The sequence below is a fragment of the Xiphophorus hellerii genome, chromosome 6, assembly GCF_003331165.1.
Source record: "Xiphophorus hellerii strain 12219 chromosome 6, Xiphophorus_hellerii-4.1, whole genome shotgun sequence".
In the NCBI taxonomy this organism is placed as follows: domain Eukaryota; kingdom Metazoa; phylum Chordata; class Actinopteri; order Cyprinodontiformes; family Poeciliidae; genus Xiphophorus; species Xiphophorus hellerii.
In genome coordinates, this window is record NC_045677.1 from 649,997 (window position 1) to 665,404 (window position 15,408).

A 15,408-nucleotide genomic window follows, 5' to 3' on the forward strand; every position below is an offset into this window, starting at 1 on the left:
TATTGGTGATAATTGAAAAACATTGAGTCATAAAGAAATACTGTATTCAAAATCAGTCAGGCCTTTGAATTTGGTGTTGTAACTATCAGTTAACCTGTTTTAAGCAGAGCCCATTGAACTGTTATCAATATAAGCTGATATGCAAACTGCCAGCAGAGATAAGTAGGTCATGATAACCTGCTGTACATGGTTTCCACAACACAGCATGTATCTGTACCATGTAGAACAACATATCTAAAAGGCTTTCTGTGCATCTGTCTGAACATTCACAGCTCATTCATCATCAGGCAGATCAGAGAATGTTTGTCTGACTTAGTTTGGGCTGATTGACATGAGGTTCCCTCACCGACCAAAGGTCTGTACAGTGTGTACAGAGCAGAGCGGCATAAAAACACCAACAAGGAGACAAGGAGTGACAAGGAAAAGAATCGTATGTGATGTCAACTGTCATGGAAGAGAAGCAGGAATAAGATAGAGGGACCTAACTTTGTCCGTTCTGAATATTTAATATAATAAATGAAAAAATCAAAAACGGGGACACAGGTCTATGCTAACAATAAGAACATAAACATGACCAGAAGGATGCCGGCTTCAGGACACACATTTTATTATCAACTGACAGACGCCATGTTGTCCTGTTTGATACAGCCTATCAACTCACAGGATGTGCCAGAACATATCAGAATGCATTCAAATCACTTTTTGAAAACATGCAATTCAGAGAAAATAACAAATACATTCATAGCACATTAAAAAGTACAGCTTTCAATTGTAGTGTTATGGATCTCAGAACTTTGTGAAAATGATTGTAGCAGCAGCATCATGAGACCTAAGTTCACACAAAAGACCAAAAAGTATTAAAAATATGAAAAACCAGATTAATAACAACAATCACAAAATTCTCTACAAGATTATGACAAAAATTACTGTCCAGTTATCAGAAATAAAAGTGCTGTACTCACAATCAAGGAGATCTGCAACTGAGGACAATGACTTTTTAAATCTACATAATGTGCATGTGTTGTAAGTTGTTTACAATACAGGCTATTAGTGCAGGAAAGAAAACACAGATATGCAATACAGTAAGACAATAAAAGCTGTACAAGCCATTATCCTACCTGCACACAGTTGCCACTATCAACAATGACTGTTAGACACAATTTGAATAGTTTGAGTTACAACATTTAAATTTTCTTTGGGTTATTTATGTAATTTGGTTTAATTTGATTTCAGCTGGAAGTTGTTTTTGGGTATGTAGCTACATTACCAGCTTTGAATTTCTCAGAGTCTCAGAATTTCTGGAGACTGACGTTTTTTTCTTAGTAAAGTAGGAGAAACTCAGCCAGACTGTCAGTATTCAAGCCTTGCCACAGATTCTCATGTAGATTTATATCTATACTTTGACTAGTCCATCCTTAAAAAATAATATGGAATGACCTAAATCATTTAATTGTTGCTCTTTCTGTATGTTTAGGACTGTTGTTCTACTTGAAGTTGAAACTTCAACCTACAGTTTGTGAATAGACCTATATTTACATGTGAAAAACCTTATGTTTTGGTATTAGCACTCATCTTATGTAGTGTCAGATGGAGGGAAAACTAAGTTCTGGCTTTGGTTTCCCCTTTCAAAATAAATGAAGGTAAATATCTACATATTTAAAATATATATAAACAGACTTTATTTTTCATGTTGGTAACATTTAAGCCGGGGTTTTATGAAGCACAAACCTTTTAATTATAACTTTATAAAAAAGCACCACATCAAGTCAGTGCTGATGGGCAGCCTGAGCGCTGGTAAGAACCTGAGACAGCTCTTATAGAGGGAGGAAGGAAATGTTAGTTTATTTGGTACTTGTGAGAACTTTGTCAGAAAAGTTATATTTGATTATTGCACTACATTATATTATTTACCTAAGCAAAGTTATAAATGTCTATTAGTGCAATGTTGCTTTGATATTGTCTGACAAGCAGAGAAACCACAAGTATCTATGGAATCCAATATAAAACCATATGTTTAGTGATGGGTTAAAACCTTCAATCTATGAAGTAAAACTGAACATAACTACATTCAAGAAAACACAAATAATCAGACATATGAATGTTTCAGGTCATTTTATTATCACCTGCAATCCAATTATTGCGCAGACTTGTTTTTGTGCGAGTTTCGCATGTGAAAAATGACATACTGACATTTTTAAATCATACTTCATAGGTTAAATTACTCTCAACAGAAATCATAATTTAGCATTTTAAAAATAATTATAAATAAATTTTATTTCTTCAAAGCAATACTAATAATCAAAATACAATGTATTCACAGAAACTGTTGCAGAAGTGACAGAAACACTGAATATTACACAACCCACTCACATTATTACATTAACATCTATGTTAGTCATTTCTACATTACTGATATTAGTCCAAAATATATTCATAAGTATGAAGAATAGAGACAGTCAGGTTTTTTGGAAAAGTTGTTAAAATTGTAGATACGAAATGTGATTGAATTAAAATGAACACATTATTAAGATGTTCTACAAGCAGTAGGAATGTGAGTTTAACAAGTTTGATTATATGAGTGGAGCAGTTAAAATGTTATGACTTCTGCCTTTAAAGCTTGGCTGTAGCAAAGGACTGAGCAGGTCTCTGTTTTTAGAGATTGGTCCAAAAAATGTGGAGGATCTCAGCCAGTAGAACCAACATCAGAATGAATGAACTTGGTTCTTTTGAGACGTTATCAGCAGGTAGCGTCTTACCTGCTTTGCCTAACTCTTTCAATGCCTTCATTTTGTATTAGTATTCAGTGTGTGATGATAAATCAAGCTCAATATGACAATACAATATGTGATATTGGGTTCACAAGAACAAACAAAATAAACACAACATACATCCTAGGGAAAAAGAAAGAACCTTTTCCCCCAACTATTGTAAGATTTTCACAAATCAGGAACCTCACTTGAAGAATGTGTAACAAGTGTGAAATAATAGTCCAGACTTTTCTAGAGTTTTATTCTATTTCTATGGTGTTCTAAGTCTAAGAAAACTTAGAAACACACAGTCTTATGTTTTCAGAAAAATAGGGAATTCCATAATCTCAAATTGTGTTTTAAAGAGTCACTTTTAGGGATGAATCATAAAAACATATAATCTTGACTTTGCAATATTATTGGTAAATATTGTAATTTTTTTCTGATTTTTTCCATTTGTGCTTTCAGTCCACAAATGAACAGTGGCCTTTTGCATCTGGGTCTCTGTTTTGAGCAGCTACTGCTAATTATTAGTGGCTGATGGCTACCCAGTTACAACAGGCTCACAACAGTTATAAATAAAGTGTCTTATTTTCTTATTTCCATTTTAAACTTATCATCATCACTTATACCACAAAAAGAATTTAAAAGTGCTGGAGGCTTCCTAGTAAACACAGTCTTTGTTAGCCAACTCTGCTGTACAACTGGACAACAACTTCCAATCTTATTTGAAAATAAGTTCTAAATTGAGATAACAGGGTGCCAAGCTTAAAGCTCACACCTTCATATCACAGACTCATATTAATAGCTCGGACTGAAACGGCAGTTAAAAACTTAAATTTGGTGGAAAGATTCTGTCTGTTAACATCTGAGGAAGGTTTTTTTTTTTTTTTTAGAAGTTCAAGCTATAACAGCAAATGAGAGCAGGGCCAATACATGCTATTCAAGAACAGGGAAATTTGTTCTCTTCCCTAGATTTTCAAGAACAAAATGACATTCTGTTCTTTTAACATTTTAACACAATATTTCTTTTAACATGTTACATTTGCATTAGAAAGTGACTTGGATAGAAATCAATTGTTATTAACACTGAAGATTGAGGCAGACACTATACCACTACCAAGCTCCCTCCAGGTATGACAGACTGAACAGTGTTCAGCATTTGAAGCTTCCATAACTGTCTGGTTCAAAGCCAACCAGGTGTAAAAACCTAAATACTTTATTAGTGCATCAAATGAGAATCAGAAATAATAACTTTACTTTCTGGACCTCAGATTAATCCCAGCCTGTTCAGACATAATCCTGACATCAACATCTTCTGGTTGATGTTTATCTGAGTAATTTTGTTGCAACTTCATCCTCTTGATCAGAATTTGAACTAAAAGTGTAACAAGAAAGACTGTTAATTCAAAAGTAAACTTCACTAACAACACACCATCACTCAGATGATTTGGTCCTGAAAGGTATAAAGCAGCTCTGACTTTAGTCATGATGTCACCCAGCCAACAACTCATCCATCAGCCTTCGGTGCGTGTCATTGTCTCATTTTCCTCTGAGATCAAAGTGTCTCCAGTATTTGTGGAAATGTCTCCTGTTGGGTGGGAAGCAATCTGTTTCAAGAGGTTCTCAGATTGAAACAGTTCCTGGGTCCAAGCCTGACAGACTTCTTCTATCCCCAAACCCTCTCCTCCATACTCTGGAGGGAGAACATCTGGTGAGAAGAGGTCACTTAAAGTACGGTGAAAGTCTGTACCATGCATATGAACCTATGGCAGAAAAAATACCATAAACCTTAGAGTACATCCACAGTGGATATTTGTGTGTAAACCAGGAAGTAAGAAAATGGTTATTGTCATCTCTGTGCTGTAGCAGATCATTGTGTGGAAGCGGGCAATGATGATGACTCTCACCCTCTGCTTGATCTTATCTGGTAGAAAGGGACGGATCATAGTGAAGACTGGACGGAAGAATATCGGCTCATTAACCAAATGAATTCCTCTCACTTTTAGTGGAAAAGAGTCCTGAACAAAGGATTATACAATCACATTATTTGGTGCTGGACACAATAACATATAAACAGTAGTTAGAGTTGAGTCTTGCGTGTCATTTTCATCCCATGCCATCTTCATACCGAAAGCACAGAGGATATCTTTCTGGCGAGGGAAGGGTTAATCTGCAGGGCATGGCCCAAACTCCACCCCTTCAGGTCAAATATCACCTTTAAACCTCGCCTCTGTGTCTCTGTCTCCCTGGAGATGATTTCTGATGTCATCAGGCTGACCCTGAACACCTGGAAGGCTGACCAATCTTTTGGGTTCCATTGCCCTGCAGAAATACATGTAGCATTAGGCTTTTGGATAAATGTAACTGCAAATAAGTGAGAGACAGAGTGCACCCTGGGTCAGTCCCCATTTCATCACGACAACACAAAGGCCAAGACCATGCACACATACAGTACAGACCAAAAGTTTGGACACACCTTTCTAATTCAATGGGTTTTCTTTATTTTCATGACTATTTATAAGGCAAGAAATCCCACTTATTAACCTGACAGGGCACAGCTATGAAGTGAAAACCATTTCAGGTGACTACCTCTTGAAGCTCATCAAGAAAATGCAGAGTGTGTGCAAAGCAGTAATCACAGCAAAAGGTTGCTACTTTGAAGAAACTAGAATATAAGGGGTATTTTCAGTTGTTTTACACTTTTTTGTTTAGTGCATATTTCCACATGTTATTCATAGTTTTGATGCCTTCAGTGTGAATCTACAATGTCAATAGTCATGAAAATAAAGGAAACTCATTGAATTAAAAGGTGTGTCCAAACTTTTGGTCTGTACTGTACATGCACACTCTACTAATAGCATTAGTAGCACACTCTACTCTACTAACAGCATTGTAGAGCAAACAAAAACCTATCATACCTTATTATGAAATGTGAAAGGGAGAAACTCAGAGAACACATCTGAACTCCACACTGAATGACCCAGATGAGATTTGAGTAACATCTGCTTCATTGTGCAGAATGAAACAAACATTGCTTAACTGGTCCAATGTCAACAAATAGTGTCTCCTCTAAAGCTTGACACAAACACTATTTGCTTTCTATTCTCTCCTGTATCAGGTTGGACCCCATATGTTGGATCAGAGTTTACATCCCAGAGCAGGAGACCTGAGGGGCCACAGAATAACCTCAACATGGCAAAAACAGCCTGTGGACAAAAGTTATCTTTGTCCACATCAAAGATGACATTTACATTACATGACAATAATGATGTCATGACATCATTATTGTCATGATGCCATGACAGTAATGCAGGAGTTAACACTGGCAAGATGTTTTGAGAATGTGATGCAGCACATACACAGGCGTTTAGATTCAGATGATTTTCAGATATGCTCTGCTGGGGGTGCAGTTGCCACTAAATATATTATTTAGTAACTTGAACTTTATGCATTTCAGCTAAATTATAATTTATTCAAAAAATACTTTAAAAATCCCAGAGGAGAATTAAATGTTGTTATAGTTCATTATTCAAGTGTCTTCAAAGACTTGCTGATGCTGATGCATCTCCAGTAGCAGTCTGCTTTACAATGAATCAGGAGATAACAGTCTGATGAAGAGGATGCTCAGGGTTCTGCATGTTATGAAGAAGCTTCCTTTGTCCAGTCATCTCCAGAGGTTCCCCAGAACAGAACCCGCCTGTTTATGTCTTTCACTCTGATGACGCTATCCCAACAGATGATACGGAATCTGTTGGGATGCCGTATCATCCCAACATCAGCTACAGATGATTTGCAGCATCTTGCTGCAAACACTGAAGGATCTAAACTTGATTGTAAAATGGATGGCAAGCAAGGGTTTTAATTTCATGGGGAGGAACTAGATTCTTCAAGTTAAAAAAGTTTCAATGTCAAATTTATTTCTAAAGCACATTTAAAAGCTACAAAGTGCTTCACAAAGGGTAAAAGCAACAACATTAAAAAAAAATAATGAAATCAAAAAATAGGATAAACTTAACAACAGGACAGTGCAACCAAACAGGTCTGATTGAACTCAAACTGAAACCAAAGAAATGAGTTTGCAGGAGAGATTTAAAAAAACTGTACAGACTCTGCAGCACAAATATGAAGGAGTTGGTTCCAGAGTCGTGTTTCTGCAATGGCAAAGCCTCGATCTCTACTGGGTTTTAATCTGGTCATCAGCTGCACTAAGAGCATGACGGAGACTTTTTGGATTGTAAAAGTTAAGGAGAACAGTTAGATAATTAGATGCCAAACTTTTATGAGTAAGTAACACTAACATCAATACAAAAATGAACAGGCAGCCAATGTAAATCCTTTAAACTGGAGTGAGAAGGTCATGCCTTCTGGCACCTGTTAAAAGACGAGCAGCAGCATTTTGGACTAACTCCAAGTGATGGATTGATGATTGATTGATTGATCGATTCCTTGCAATAATCTAATCTGCAGGTAATAAATGCAAGAACAATAGTTGTCAGGCTTTTAGGAAGAATGTAGGATTTGGCAATTTGGTATAACTGATAAAACTAAGTCTTGACTACAGTGGACATTTGTTTCTCAAGTTTAACAGAACTGTCTAAAAACACTCGGAGATTCCTGCATTTCTTGTGCCTGTAGAGGCTTCGTGTGTCACAAACACACAGTTATACACACCAATCCTGTAGATCAGCACCCTGCTGCCAGCGTGGTCCCGCTGTGGGAGAACAGCATGGTATGATGTCTTGAGGAGACCAAAGACAGATGAAGGAGACAAGCATGTGCTGATCTCAGGACTCTCCCTCCTCCAGTGCAGGTAGTTCAGCAAGAGCTGGAAACACATGTGGAAGAACTCTTACAGCTTGCTCTCCCATACATGAGCTTTGCATTTGACTAGACCAGGGGAGTCAAACTCCAGTCCTCAAGGGACCCTAACCCTGTCCTGCAACTTTTAGATGTGTCTCTGCTGCACCACCTGAACAGAATAATTAGGTCATTAAGGCTCTGGAGAACTGATCTACACAAGGAGGAGGTAATGAAGCCATTTCATTCCATCGTTTTGTAGCTGTGGCTCATCTAAAACCTGCAGGACAGTGACCCTGGAGGCCTGGAGTTTGACACCTGTGGACTAGACAATCAAATTGATACACCGTAGACCCCCGCCTATTCAATATTCACAGAAAGTTCTGTGGAATGTAAGATGCAAGTTATTTAACCGAAATCAGATTTTTATTTTTTGTAGAGCATATCCAAAATACTTGAAAGAAAGCAGTTGGAAAAGCTGAAATACTTTCATGCATTGATGGCTCACACATATTGGCTGGTGTTTGCTTGTTGAGAACAAAACAGTTAGTGAGCACCATTGATTTTAATTGGCACAGATTTACTGAATCCATATTAGTGGATGTAAGGCACATAGTAGATGTTAGCTTCTGTGTAGAAATAAGAATTTCCACTGAGCACTTTAATGAATATTAACCAAAAATACGAATATATTTCTTTGGAACTTAATGTGAAAGACCAACACAATATGGTAAACAATTGTGCAGTAAAAATAAAATTAAAGTATACATATATACATGTATAAAGTCAAAGTTTAGCAGCTGTTTCTGTGGAAAGCTTATTTGCTGGTGTCCCAACTGCAGAGCTTTGCCCCGGTTGGCTGGGCTCACACTGCTTTCAATTGGTCTTGTTTGTCAGACATAAGTATTTTCCACTCATTCACATTGCAGGACAGTTTGTTTCTAAATCACTCAGAAATTGGTGCTCAAATAAGAACTATTAAATTCTCTAGATTTTAGAGCAAGAGTTAAACTAAAATGAGATTTCTTAATGTCCCGTCTTTTAGGGAATGTTGCTCAATCAACAGAAGTCAACAATGCTGTTTGTTTTGCCTTATGTGTGTTTACATGATCATATATATTGTTTGTAACAACTCAACTTTTTTGCAAAGTATTAAACCAAATAATATTACTGAATACTTGAGATTATTTAGCACTGTTGTGTTGTTTAAGAACCAGCAACTTTGGCTGCAAGTCAATGGGTGAGTCAGAAAAAGTGAATTTTTTGCAGCAGACATGCTTCATTGGTTTACAGTTGTTCTCTGTTTTGAGAGAAAGTGAATATGTCTCAATATTGTCATCTGAAGTGCCTCAAAGTATGCTACCTCCTGTGAGCTTTATGTTGTCAAAAAGTGAGATTTGAAAATATGTGCTTCTTGTGCCTGAATTATTTATTGTTTTAATATTTATTTCTAGAAATGTTTTTTTATTTGAAAGTACCAAAGTTTGCATATTACTTTCTGTTTTGTTCACATAACTTTGACAAATTAAATCAGACGTTATGATTAGTTAATATGTATTTGAACATCTTTGTACCAAATATTTTTTTTATTCTTACTTGAGTCATTTTTAGAATAACAAATTCTAAAATATATTAAAGTAAAGCAGCTCTTATTGAGTACAAGTGCTGGTTACTCTGCTTACCTCTGCTCAAATCTGATACAGATGATCATCCAAGATACTAAATTTTCCAGAGAATGGTGGAAAAATCAAGATTTGCCACATGATTAAGAGCAATTTACCAATGCATGAATTTACTTTACACAGGTCAGGTACCATCCGGCTGTAGCAACTGTAGGAACTATGATGCCAAATCCAGACATCGAGAGACATTTTTGTGTAGATGTATTTCCTGCACTGTGAAGAATATGGCTCTTCACTCTTTACATTTGCATATTGCCTCTTTTCATTGGGTTATTTCTCTCAGTAGATAGAGTTTAACTGGACAATTATCCAGTTAGATTTTTGTAGTTTATTATTTTTTGGTGTTGTGAGGACTAAAACTAGAGTTTAAAATACTTAACACATTATTTGCTAATTTTCTATTATAATATTGACTGAATAACTACAAAAAACACACAATTAAAACAAATGAAAATCATGAAAATAAAAACCTTATTCATCCAACTTCTTATTTAATCCTGCTTTTAACCAGATTCTTTTAATATACTTATATCTTAGAAGTTTTTAATTATGTGAATAATTCCTTTAATATTGTTATAATCTTTATGCTCTTTCTTTCTGAAACAATTCCTAATGTTCATGCATAGATGAGGCTATGTGATTACATTTAGCTAATGTAGGCAATTTATCCCTGGATCATAGTTAACTATAAATGAATGCAGCCTCAGCTGCTCTAAATGAAAGAATGAAAGAATGAATGAATGAATGAAACAAGATATAGGATATTTACAATTTATAAAACATGAATATCATAAAGTAAATAATAGTGTTGCTGTGGTAACAGGACTTAATAGTGAGCCTCCAAATTAAATTCTACTCTGTGGTCCATGATATGATGGATGTTAAAGTTTGTACTTCTATATTGAATCTGTGAAGGCCTGTTGAGGACGTCAGGAAATCATTTTACAGGCTTTGTGACAACAGATGCCATCTGGAAGATATCCTCAGAGCAGACTGCTTCTGCAAGATATCCTAAATAAAATGTTTTTGTTTTAATACTATAGTAGATCCATTGTCTGAGCTCTATTGTGTCTGTTTTGGTTTCAAATCTTCAAACCTTTGGCACGTAATGTACAAAACAAAAAAACCCTTATTTTCTTTTCGACACAGAAAATTGAAAGTCTCTGTACTCGGTTGAAACTTTGGTGGTAAAAGCACAAGCCTTCCTGCTGGCTGGTCTCCCAGCCAGTAACTGCTGAGTGTTTTCCAGCTGGGAAAGCGCAGGTTCTGTACCTTCAGAGAGAGCGTCAGGTCGAAGTCTCTGGCGCGGAGAAATCTGATGAGGAAGCCGTCGGAGAACGTTCCCACAGCGGACAGGTCGTAGGCCTGCAGGGCTGCCCGCCTCAGGCTCACCACATGCGGCCTCAGCTGCTCTGAGTCGTCCGGGAGCTCCGTGATCTGAGAACCGTTCATATCGCACTCAGGTCGGCTTTCTGCTGCTGGTCTCCTCCGGACGCTGCTAGCAACCGGACAGGAGGGGCCGGTCCGGCTTCCAGAGGGGAGGGATTGAGTCGGAATGCACTTGCAGTTTACTGTACAGTGGGGTGAAAGTGGGGTGTTTCGTCACCTCTGTTAGCACTTTGAATGTGTACATATCAATCAACTCATTGGGTTTGTCGCAATTTGTCCCGAAGTAAACGGCAAAGTAATCCTCAAAGTTGCGGACTGGCTATTGATTTGCTGATTGCTTGCTGTTGAATGCGCTGCAGTCATAGAGATTGTTAAAAGTTGTGCGTGGGGGATATGCACAAGGCGCACTTTATTCAGAGCAACTAGAGAAGGGAATAGACTTTATTCCATTTTCAAACCTGGAGTCTGGAAAAATGTAAAAGATTGATAAATGCTTTCAGCCGCCCATAAACAACTAAATAGTGATCGACAGTATTAAAACACAATGTTCGTATGGAGGTTTGTCATCATTACATCATATGCTTATATGCTTAATGATTAAATCACAGATCAAGGCGCCAAGCTGGGTCCGAAACAGTAAATATGTGTTGTTTCTACACTGTGAAACCCAATGGTGCTTTTTACTAAAAATAAGATAGTTATTTGTACTCATTTAAGCTAAATAAGTAAGTAATAGTAAGAGTAACTTTTATAAATTGAGTAGATCCAAAACTATCAGTTTGAGTTTCTAACTCATTTACAATAAGTACACACATGCTTATCATTTATTTTCAGTATTGTTGCTTTGAAATGTTTAAGTTGTGATCATCGACATGAATACGGTTGTGATCACTGACTCAGACCAAAGAAATAAAAGCCCTAGTCTTTCTGACGTCATCACTGAGCTTTGCACACGATGCTGAGATGTTTTTCCGTGGACTGTCGGCCATTAGAGGAAAGTTTCAACAAAGAATTTTAGCAACTCCAATTTGAAAATACATGGAAAGTGTTTTTCTGTTAAATGTTTATATACAACTTGAAGAAGAATTTATTTAACTATTTCTCTGATATGCAGAAAAATAGGCCATGCTAGCACATGGGTCTTGCTAGCCCAGCTGCCTCCTATATTGCTTAGGTTTAGTGGTTGGGGGCTTATTTGGGAAAATAGATAAGTTACAATTTTAAAGCTATGTAGCACACAACGTTATGGTAAAATAGACCATGACTAGTTAAAATGATAGTTAAAATGATGAATTAGTTCATCATTTTAACTAGTTTTTCTAGTCCAATCCAAATGTATACATGTATAAACAGCATGTGTGAAATTAGATTTTTTAAATTAGGAACCTCTTGCATCTCCAGTCCACTGCAGCACCGACTCTGCAGTAAATATGCACCTTTTACAGTTAATGAGCATGTTTACTCTGCCTCCACACGGTGGCGCAGTGCATAGCACCTCTTTAATAGCTATGAACAAAATTAGAATGGAGCAAAACTTCTCTGCGCTCACACTTAGTCTATGCTTGGACTCTCTGCTCACTTTTGGAGATGCCTTTTCCATGCTGACTGGTCATTTCTCTGGATTACCAGAGATACCATACATACTGGATTACAAGCAAGCAAGCGAGCCTGCCTGTCTGTCTGTATGTCTGTATGTATGTATGATTGTATGATTCAATACATTTTTTATATTTTTTGAAAGATTTTAGAGGTGACAAAGTGATGTTTGTGACATTTTGTGACCAAAAATGTCACCAAATTCGTGAGCATAATATCGTGTATCCTATTGTATCGTGAGATTAGTGTATCTCAGCCCTAATCAGAATATTGCGAACAAGTAAAATAATAACAATACCAATGCATCACCTGTGATTTCTATGGCTCATAATGACAACTAAAATTATTTGCTTTAAAACTATTGTAATTATTCTGAATTATTCTTTTATACTAAATAATAGGAGTTAACAAACAAATGTATTTATATTTGCTTTGGGTTCCTTAGATTCCAATCACGTAATAAAATAAACTAAAATAGTTTTAGTTACAAAACTTAAATTAATTTGTGCAATCAGTTTCCCCAAATAATTTGAGTTAACTTGTCTGGTTTTACAGTGTAGTTCTATAAATACTGCATTTGGGCCAGATGTGGCACATATATAGAATTCTTATTTCAGTTTCGGCAGATTTGATCCAGACACGGACGGCATCGGAGCCAAAGCTGGCTAAAATCAGCTTTGGCATAACAGTCTTTTGTCACCCAAAGACTGTTATGTCTTTGGGTGACAAAACAGTCACCCAAAGCTAAACCTTTGGGTGACTGTTATGACTGTTATCTCCTCCCGCCTCCGATCCAGCGTCCATTCCTGCCGGCGCTCCTGCCGGCGTTCCCGCCGGCATTCCTCCGCCGCCGGTCCCGAGGCTTCGCTCCGGCTCACCTCCCAAGCCGCACCGTCTCTCCGCCAGCCCAGACCCAGCTCCAGCATCTTCCAGCCGGCGCTCTGCCGCCGGCGCTCCGCCGCCGCCGGCCCCGAGGCTTCTCTCCGGCACCCCTCCGCTGCCGGCTCCGAGGCGCCTCTGTGGACTTCCTCCGCTGCCGGCTCCGAGGCGCCTTTCTGGACTTCCTCCGCTGCCAGCTCCAAGGGCCCGCTCCGGACCACTTCCGCCCCTCTGCGTTCCTCCCGAGACCCCGACTCTCGGTGCTCCTCCCGAGACCCTGCCTCTGGGGACTCCTCGTCGCCACTCGTCGCCACCTCCAGAGCCGCGGGCGACCACCGGACCACCTCCGTGGTTCCTGCCTCCAGCGCCGCGGACGACCGCCGGACCACCTCCGTGGTTCCTGCCTCCAGCGCCGCGGACGACCGCCGGACCACCTCCGTGGTTCCCGCCTCCAGCGCCGCAGACGACCGCCAGACCACCTCCGTGGTTCCCTCCTCCGCCCACCCTGTGGGTAGTTTTTTGTTTGTTTTTGGACTCTTGGCCCTTCCTGTGCCTCCGCCCACTCCGTTGGGTTGTTTTTTGTTGTTTTGGAGTCTTAGTGTTCCCTGTGTTTCTGCCCACTCCGTGGGGTAGTTCTTTGTTGTCGTTTTGGACTCTGGCCCCCCCGTCCAGCGCCCCTCCGCCCACCCTTGTTGTGCTTTGTTTTTTGGGCGTCTGGTAGCCGCCCTTGGGGGGGGGGTATTGTCATGTTCCGTGTTTTTCTGTGTGTTTATTTTGAGTTTCCTGTGTTCTCTGAGTCTCCGTGTTGTCCTGTCTCCCTTTGATTACTCCCAGGTGTTTCTTATTCCCTGATTACCCCCAGTGTATTTAATGCCACCTCTGTGTCTGCGTCTTTGTCTGGTCCTCGTCGCTTGTTGTGTGATTTCTGTCTGCCTGTTCATTTGCCACGCTATCGTTCTGTTGCTACCGGTTTCCGCTCAGCCGTGCCGCCAGAATCTTTGTGGACTGTTTTTGAACATTATTCAGTATTAAAATTACCATCTTTACCTCATCCTGGGTCTGCTGCGTCTGCCTCACCACATCCACCGCACCGATTCATGACAAAATGTCTCTGTAAGTGCGGCAAGCTCTCACTAGTCTGGCCCATTAAAGCTCTTTCATACGCGACACGTTTCTTCCAAAAAAAAAGAGGTCATCTTTAAGTCTTTACTGAACTTAAAAGAAAATAAAAATAACAAACAGATTTAAAACAAATAGAAAGTGACGGTCAAAAGACTGTGTTACTCTCAAGGTGCCAGACTTCTACAAAGAGCAAGTACTTTCATCTTTAATAAACTAATTTGTCACTAACCAATCAAAAGGCACCATGTCATAAGCTCAAACACAATACAATTACAGACGCTTATCTTTTTCAAATAACAGAATAAACAATTTAACTCACATAAACACAAAATAACATTTTGTATTAAGCTCCAAAAATGTATATATGGCTCCTACAGTCTCTTTACAAAAATACTTTAAATTCAATCACACTTTTGAACTCAGTAGAATAAGCTCAGTTACTCATTAAAGTAGTTCAAATAGACGGTATTTCAACTGAAAAGTTGACATTTTGTCAACACTGGGGGGTTGGTGATGGTGGAGATGCATTAGACACTGCCATAACATTCACATCCCAAGCAGCGGATTATTAAAATGTAACTAACCCCCTGGGAAAGTATGGCAAATGTTGAAAATCCCAGCAAAGTAAGCAGAGTCAGTCCACTCCAAAGATTTCTTCAGCTGCAGTTTGACTCTTGGTGCTAAACTCTCTCAGATACTGAACTGAAATAAAATCTTTTTTCAAACGTGTAAAATGTCAGAGAAAAATATATAACAAAAATGAAAGAATAGAAACAATAGCCAAACATAAAAAACAAACATATCCAGGTCGAAAAGGAGTAGCAAGAACCCAGCACCTATTAAATCCTACCCTCATTAGTGTCATAGAGTATACAATGAGCATTTCAGTCCAGAATGTAGAATCCAATTACGCCCCACATGCTAAATATTTACACATCTAATTTTTCACATATCACCATTTTTACACTTTCAAAATTATATCTGTATAAGACAATGTTGCTTCAGCAGCTCAAGTCTTCAGTTCTCATACTCAAACTCAGTCTGATGAATGAACAGGAACAACAAAATGACTGCAGACTTCAGGTTCCATTACTTTGTATCATTACCGCCCTCTTCTGGTGCCTCATGCCTACTGCAGTCTGTACATCAATCTACATTTTGAAATAACTTCCTTTGTAAGTGCGGCAACTTCT

General features: G+C 38.5%; 1 protein-coding gene across 1 annotated transcript; it reads right to left on the reverse strand.

Moving 5' to 3' along the window:
- Nucleotides 1-585: 585 nt before the first annotated feature.
- ttpa (tocopherol (alpha) transfer protein) lies at nt 586-10,796 on the reverse strand. Its single transcript, XM_032564343.1, has 5 exons — nt 10,502-10,796; nt 7,422-7,575; nt 4,879-5,072; nt 4,658-4,768; nt 586-4,513 (listed from the first exon to the last, which is right to left on the reverse strand). Exons 1-5 carry the CDS (start codon nt 10,679-10,681, stop codon nt 4,265-4,267), a joined length of 888 nt encoding a protein of 295 aa, XP_032420234.1. The 5' UTR covers nt 10,682-10,796; the 3' UTR covers nt 586-4,264.
- Nucleotides 10,797-15,408: the final 4,612 nt, after the last annotated feature.